Below are 7,494 nucleotides of genomic sequence, written 5' to 3'. Positions count from 1 at the left end.
GGGGAGCCGATGGAGACCTTTGGTGGCCCCGGGGCAATCGGCTCCCCCCACGCTTCTGGTGTCCTGTGGGAAGAAGGATGGAGGCCATGGGGATAAGCATCCTCTCCAAAACGAGCATCACCAGCCCCATGGCGTGCACCACACCGCGGTGAATCCCCAGGGATCAGCTCCCCAACCCCAGGCAGCTTTCATCCTCTCGTACCCTGCGAAGATGCTGCGATGTAAGGGGGGATAACATCATATTTCATAGCCCCCTGCTTAGTGGGTGTTTTTAAGCCCACTCATGCTCGTGGTATCCCATGGCCGCTGTTCGATAGAGTGCTTTGCTTTTGTTCCCATCAAAAATCGGGCTCTGCTCACCTCATGGACCACCCCGCTAAAGCGTCCCTAAAACCCACTCCCTGTTTTTCCCTAGCGCCTCCTCACCTGGCTGTCGAGATGCCACCGCTCCATGTGCTGCCTGCTGCGAGGGCTGTGGTCTTTTGGGAGGGTTTCTGGCAGGCACCGGGGGCAGGCAGGTCCCTACGTCAAGGGCTGTACGCGGTGACAGGGCGCCGTGACCATGAGAAGGTTTGGGAGATAATGGCAAACCCGGCTTTTCTCCAGAGGGTGACTTTCTAGAAAAAACCTGGATGAGGAGGTGGGGTGCTGGGGCGTGCCAGGAGACCCCTGCCCACGGGGACCCCGCTCTACATCCTATGGAGAGGGTGGACACAGGTGGGGCATAGGGCTCGGAGCCTTTTCCAGCACCTCCTCACCTGGGATGGGCTCCTGCCAGCATGCCACTGCCTGCTGGGGTCAGCCCTGTGGCTGGGAGGGTGCAGCCGGGGCCAGGTTGGGCAGGGGGTCCTGCGTTGCACCTCAGCTCCGATCCCTGCTCCCAGCCAGTGTTGCTGTCACTGCCGGCTGGGTGCCTTGCGGCTCCCCGGGGGGCCCCACTGGCCAGGGCTGGCAGCTGCCGGTGGGCTGGCCCAGGCCCTGGGACGGTTGCCAGCACCCTCGGGTCCTAGCTGCGCTCCTGCCGGGGGGTCCTGCTGCAGCTCCCCGCCTGCCGGGATCCCCTCGGGATCCCTACAGCGGCACTGGCCTGTCCCAGGGTCCCCAGGGCCTTGTGGACCCTTGTGCCTGTCCCTTGTGGTTGCCTCACCCTGTCTTAGCAGCTTCCCTGAGAGCAGGGGTTGGGACAGGGACCAGGGCAGGAACTGAGGTGCACGGCCATGCTGTGGCCTGAGCCCCGGCAGTGGCGAGGCTGGGAAGAGCCAGACGGTTTGGCTCAGCCGGGGCTCTCCGGTGACTCTCCCGGCTGCCTTCCCGGCAGGGCTCTGGCCCAGCTCCAGGTGTCATGTGGGAGATAAGGGGACCCTGGCTCCTGGCAGCTCCCAGTGTCCCGGGGGGCCTCGCTACCGGCAGCAGAAGGAGAGAGGACCTGCGCCGCTGGCTGTAAGCTGGACTCCCCTGGACGTGGCAGGGACCCCCACCCCAAGTGCTGGGACATCATGCTCAGCTTGGTGTCTGCCGCGCAGCTGCTCGCCCCTCTGGGTGCCCCGAGGAGGGCCCCTGTCGGCATGGCGCTCGCTGCCAGCCCCGCTTTGGTGCCACTGCTGGGGTGCAATGCTGCTGGGGGGGGGTTACGACAGGGAACAGGGAAATGGGGTGCCTCAGAAATGGGTGGCTGGTGGGGACACCCGTTATGCCCTTGGGACACCCCAGGCTGGCTGCGTTTTGGAGAGCATGACCTTCTCCAAGGGCCCAGCCTCCACAGAGGCTCTTTGTGACACCTGTGAGGGTATTGCCGTCTCCTGCTGAGGGTGAGACTGGGACGGGGAGTGGGTCTGGAGTGGTCTTGGCCTTGGAAAGCAGGGAGAAGACTTGCTGTATGGAGCTGGGGACCTCTTGTGTCTTCATTGCTGTGCCCTCAGAGCAGGGGTCTGAATGCAACATCCCCATGAGGTGCTCTGTGTCGTACCGACCTGCGAGCCCATCACCTCCTCCTCAGGCCTGCACTGCTCCTGCTGCCCTGGTGTCATTTGGGCTGGGCTTGGGGACTCAGGCTAGTGGTGTCTTGAGCGTGGGGTGTCTCGGCAGGATCAGGACCGTGGCTGGAGCCGCCCCCCTGCCCCGCTGAGCGCACATGTCCGCCTGCCCGTGCCCGGAAGATGACCAGGCTGCTCTTGGGGGTGACCCTGGAAAGGATTTGCAAGGCCGTGCTGCTGCTCTGCCTGCTCCACTTCGTCATCATCATGATCCTCTATTTCGACGTCTACGCGCAGCACCTGGACTTCTTCAGCCGCTTCAACGCCAGGAACGCCTCGCGCGCCCACCCTTTCTCCAACTCCTCCCGCCCCAACGGCACCGTCCCCAGCTACGGGCCGGCCGGCGCTGAGGCCCCATCCCCTAGTGCCAAGCCCAGCACCAACCAGTCTGCCACCGAGAAGCCCTTGCAGCCTTGCCAGGAGACGCCTCCCGGCTTAGGTGAGACATGCAGGGTGAGCGCGGAGGGGACTTGGGCTCTGGCTCTGAGCATGGGGCTGGAGTGGGCTCCCATGGATGGCATCCCCATCCCCTGGGCCCTGGGCATGGCTTCCTGGTGGTCTCAGAGGTGGAGCAGTGGAGAAACCCAAGCCTGGAACTAGTACCAGGACAGCGGGTTTATTCAGGTTTTGTTAGTGGCTCGCCCAGTCTCTCTGCCCCTGTTTGGGAAAGGTTTTGGCCATCCTCTGCCCTCGTCAGTGCCAGTCCCCCTTGCAGGTCCCCCTCACTGTTTGCTCACCTGCCTGGCCGGGAGCAGCGGGTGACCATGACCCGGACTGTGTCCCGTCCAGCGGGCATCACCCTGCCCTCCCTCTTGCAGTCGGACGCCTGCTCATTGAGTTCAGCTCTCCCATGAGCATGGAGCGGGTGCAGCGGGAGAACCCTGACGTGCGCCAGGGTGGCAAGTACACCCCCCCAGACTGCCTGCCCCGGCAGAAGGTGGCCATCCTCATCCCCTTCCGGCACCGTGAACACCACCTCAAGTACTGGCTGCACTACCTACACCCCATCCTGCGCCGGCAGAAGGTGGCTTACGGCATCTACATCATCAACCAGGTGAGGGGGGCAGGGACAAGGGGTTGGCGGGGCCAGGGTGGGCAGGTGGGCATCGCTGAGCTCTGCCCTGCAGTTCGGTGAGGACACCTTCAACCGGGCCAAGCTGCTTAATGTGGGGTTCCTGGAGGCCCTCAAGGATGACGAGGAGTACGACTGCTTCATCTTCAGCGATGTGGACCTCATCCCCATGGACGACCGCAACCTCTATCGCTGCTACGAGCAGCCACGGCACTTTGCCGTTGGCATGGACAAGTTTGGGTTCAGGTGGGTGCTCTGTGGGGCTGGGGTGTTTCCCTGGGCAGGGCTGGGGTGACGGTCAGGCCACCAATCTTGGTGGTCACCTGGGGCAGGTGTGGAGTTGCTGGCTTGAATTGTGGACATTGGATGGAAGAGGCCGCAGAGCCCTGGGTGGGAGAGTGACGCAGGGGAGGGCTGGTACTTGTCCCTGGAGGTCCACATGGGGCTGACCCCATCCTTGCCTGTCCCTGGGGGCTGACCGATTTCCTGTCACCCTGCAGGCTGCCCTACGCCGGCTACTTCGGCGGCGTCTCTGGGCTGAGCAAGTCCCAGTTCCTGAAGATCAATGGCTTTCCCAATGAGTACTGGGGCTGGGGAGGAGAGGACGATGACATCTTTAACCGGTAGGTGCCAACCCCTCGCCAGCGCCAGCTGGTTGGGGTGTGTTGGGGGTCTCCCTGCCGAGCACCGACCCGGCACCCTCACCAGCGCTGGGGCTCCCAGTTTTCCCGGCGACGTGCACGGGGCAGGTCACGTAGCAGGGAGGGATTTAATTACCCTCCGGCTTGAGTGTTGGTGACCCTCATGGATTGAACTGGCCCCTCCCAGGGTGTTGGGGGGCCGTGGGGCACCCACGTACCTTTCTGTGGCTGAACTCCCCCCGGCATGGTGGGGCCCAGCCCCCTCCCGCCATGGTGTGAGCTGCACCAGCAGGGCGACGTGCCTGCGGGCTCCGCTCCAGGCCAAGGCCAGGATGCTAAACTTGGAAGCGTCCAGCTGGACCGCAAACCTGGGAAGTGTCTCGGTGGCGGCTGCGCAGCAGCCAAACAGGCATTTCTGCTGGCAGCCGGCAGGCCGCAGCACAGCCGTGTGCAGAACCGGAGCCGAATTCCCCTGCATGTACCCCGCGTTGGGTGCCAGAGCCGGAGGGCTCCCGCCTCATCTCCCGCAGGTTTCCCTACGGGAAGGTTTCCTGGGGGTTTCCTGGGGGTTGGACTAGATGATCTCCAGAGGTCCCTTCCAACCCTAACCATTCTGTGAATTCTGTGAAGCGTGCGGCCGGTGGTGCACAACTAGTCTGTAATGGCTGGCTGAGCAAAACACCCTTTGCGGGTGCTGTGGGCATGGCGGTGTGGTTGTGGTTTCCATCCAAGGTGGGCTCAGGGTGGGGAACAAGCAGCGTGTGGAGCTCTGGGAGCGCTTCAGGCAGCCCGTAACGTGTTGTGGGGGGGCCCAGAGGGAAGGGCCGGACACCGGCATGTGGAGAATGTAAACAGCACGGGCTGACCGCAGCTGCCGGCCTGCGGAGACAGAGGTCGCTGGGTAGGAGCGGTGTTCGGGCACGCTCTGCTGTGAGGCATGCGGCACCCTCGGTCATGGCACTGGCCTGGCCATGGTCTGGCTTTGGTCAGCTTGGCTTGGTACAGCCCTGTTTAAGCAGGGATGGGTTTAATTGGGCTGGGAGCCAACCCCAGTGGTCTCTGGGCTGGGGAATGTCCCACCCTGGTGCCCGCACACTGATTCCCACCCCCCCCGCCCCCGTTCCTGTCCCCCAGCATCTCCCTGAATGGCATGAAGGTGTCAAGGCCCGACATCCGCATCGGGAGGTACCGCATGATCAAGCACGAACGCGACAAACACAACGAGCCCAACCCGCAGAGGTGAGTGAGCTGCAGTGTCCGGGGCAGCTGGGATGCTGGGCAATCGCTGTGCTGCCTCCGGCTGCCGGCTCCCCTGCTCTGCTCACCCCCGCAGAGGTCTGGCACCACAACAATCCCTCTCGGCCCCCTCCCGCCTCATCCCACCCCCATTTCCACCAGATTCACCAAGATTCAGAACACCAAAATGACGATGAAGCGGGATGGAGCCGTCTCTGTGTCCGGGCTGGCTGGGCATGGTGGGTTTTGCCCCGGCTCAAGAGCCAGGACTGGACAGGGATGTTTTCTGCCTACTCTGCTGCCTTCTGGAGACGGCTGCCCCCCAGCCTGCCCCTCAGTCCCCAGGATTTCTCTGTCCCCCCATGTCCCCGCGAGTGTGTTTGCAGGACCCCCCGCCCCATACTCAGTGTGTTGGCGGACGAGCCTGGCCGCCCCACATGCGGTTCTTGGCACAGAGGGAGGGGGCAGCCCCAGCCCTGGCGAGGAGCCCCCTGCCCATGGCAGCTCCTGCCTGCACCCCGGGCGGGGAGGGTGAGATTCTGCTGCTCTGGGAGACCTGGGGGCATCCCCACCAGTGCTGCGAGAAGCGGGGTGCAGGCTGCTCCCTTTGCCAGTGCTGGAGCTGCTGCTGCCCCAGCCGGGGGTGGGGGCAGCCCAGGTCCCCCTGAGCAGGCAGGATCAGGACCAGGTTGCCGCCCCAGCCAGGCACTGCCCGCGCTGCTGGGCACGACGACGTGGCTCGCTGTCTTCCTCTGCTTTAGTCTGGTGCTTAGAGCCGGGCCCTGTCTCAGCTCTGCCAAACAGAGACCTCCGGTTAGCGAATGCCCCTCGCTGTGCCTCAGTTTCCCCAGGCCTGGGGAGTGGTGGACGTATTCCGTTCCCCCCTCCCCAAAGGCAGATGCTGTGTGCGTGTTCAGCCCCTGCCTGTGCCTGCCCTCACCTGCCCTCCCCGCTTTGGGGGAGATAGGGCTCATTTGAACCCCTCCTCAGCCTCTCTTGGGGGGTCTTGTGCAGCGGCATGGGGGAGGGTGGCTGCCCCACAGCTCCCTCCAGCAGCGGGTGCCCCCACAGGTGGGTTGGGGGCCACTGGGGTCTCCCTGTTGTCTGGCTTCCCCCCTCGAGTGCTGGGGCAGGGGGGCTGCAGCAGGAGAGGCCGGGGCCGTGCAGGGCGGGTGCCCCGTGCCCCTCCATGGGACTGGGAGCCCCGGCACCCCCCCACACCCTGCGGGGAGCCGGGAGCAGTGGGGCCAGGAGCGGGGCACCACGCCGGGGCTGGGGGGGCACCGGCGACTTTTGTACATTTGAATGTCTGACCCTTTTTTTGAGCGTACGTTGAATGCAGCGTTCGGTCGCAGAGACCGGGGTTTTTGTATTTAATAAAAGTTTCAAAAGTTTGCAGGGTTTGTGGAGTCGGAGAGGTGAGGTTGGGGGGTTCGCCATGAGATGGGACAGTTTCAGCATCCAGTGGGATGTGGTGGGGGGCAGCCCTGCCAGCCACCTCCAGCTGGGAGCGGAGCCCCCCCTGCCTGCTCTCAGAGCCCCTCCAGCTGGGGAGCAGCACTAGGGGGCTCCTGCCCCACAAAGTGCCCAGCCCCAGCTAGGGTGAGGTGCCCTTACTGCGCTGTGGGACTCTTGCTGCCTTTCCTCCCCTTGGGGACAATGCTCTCACCGAGCAGGGACAGTCCCTGTCCCCCCATCCTTGGCCGTAGCTCCAGATGGATTTGAAGGTATGAACAAGGGAGTGTTCCCCAGCACCCAGCCTGCTCAGTTGCCTGCTCAGTGCCAGGGTCGGGCATCCGAGTGGGAAAGGGCTGCACCCATGGGACATGGTCTCCCACTCTCCCCCATCCCCATGTCCCCAAAGAAGGGCACAACTGGACACGACCTCAGGAATATAAATTTCATTAAAACCTAGGATATTTTAGAACTCTACACCGGGAGAGACACTGGCACAGGCAGTGCTGCCCAGGGACGCGCGCGTTATTGCTAACAATTAGAGGTGAAGAGTAGCGGCGTGACACGTGGGGCAGGGCACGGGCACCATGCGGGAACCTGCGCCCCTCGCCGTGGCACAGCGGGGGGCTCGGGACGGGGGAGCTGGAACGTCCTGCCGGGGCTCAGCGCCCACCGCCCGCCGCCGCCGTGCCAAGCCACGCCATGTCCCTGTGCCAACCTTGGGGCTGTGGCACAGGGAGCACAGGGCACTGGCTGGGAGGGGAGCAGCGGGATGGGAAGGGTCCCACCCCATTCACCCCCAAATCGAGAGCTCCAGCCTTTTGGCTGGAGCTTGAAGACAGATTTAAGACTGCCAGGCCTTGCCAGTGCAACCTGCTCCTCTAATACTGGTTGGGGACTGAAGTGTCCCCAGATGGCTCGGAGCGAGCGGGCTGGCGTAGCCCTCTGTGTCTCCGCTGGTACCTTTCACTAGTAGCAGCTGGGGGGGCTGGTCCATCCTGCTCCCCCTTAGCACCATGGAAGGCCCCCCCCCCCAGCCTGTGCCGGGGCTGCCGGG

At 64.1% G+C, this 7,494-nt stretch overlaps 2 protein-coding genes across 2 annotated transcripts in view; one reads left to right on the top strand and one right to left on the bottom strand.

Annotated features, from left to right (window-relative positions):
• The first annotated feature begins 2,156 nt into the window (after positions 1 to 2,156).
• B4GALT2 (UDP-Gal:betaGlcNAc beta 1,4- galactosyltransferase, polypeptide 2) lies at positions 2,157 to 5,517 on the top strand. Its single transcript, XM_009884863.1, has 7 exons — positions 2,157 to 2,472; positions 2,852 to 3,087; positions 3,161 to 3,351; positions 3,606 to 3,728; positions 4,881 to 4,985; positions 5,145 to 5,221; positions 5,369 to 5,517. Exons 1-7 carry the CDS (start codon positions 2,157 to 2,159, stop codon positions 5,515 to 5,517), a joined length of 1,197 nt encoding a protein of 398 aa, XP_009883165.1.
• Positions 5,518 to 5,660: 143 nt separating this feature from the next.
• SLC6A9 (solute carrier family 6 (neurotransmitter transporter, glycine), member 9) overlaps positions 5,661 to 7,494 on the bottom strand; it is a 12,575-nt gene continuing 10,741 nt past the window's right edge. The window contains exon 14 of the mRNA XM_009884862.1: positions 5,661 to 5,775. Within this exon, the coding sequence (XP_009883164.1) occupies positions 5,661 to 5,775 (115 nt within the window). The remainder of the gene's footprint in view (positions 5,776 to 7,494) is intronic.

The sequence above is a fragment of the Charadrius vociferus genome, unplaced genomic scaffold (assembly GCF_000708025.1).
Source record: "Charadrius vociferus isolate BGI_N301 unplaced genomic scaffold, ASM70802v2 scaffold163, whole genome shotgun sequence".
In the NCBI taxonomy this organism is placed as follows: Eukaryota; Metazoa; Chordata; class Aves; order Charadriiformes; family Charadriidae; genus Charadrius; species Charadrius vociferus.
This window is presented reverse-complemented; position numbering and strand designations above follow the sequence as displayed.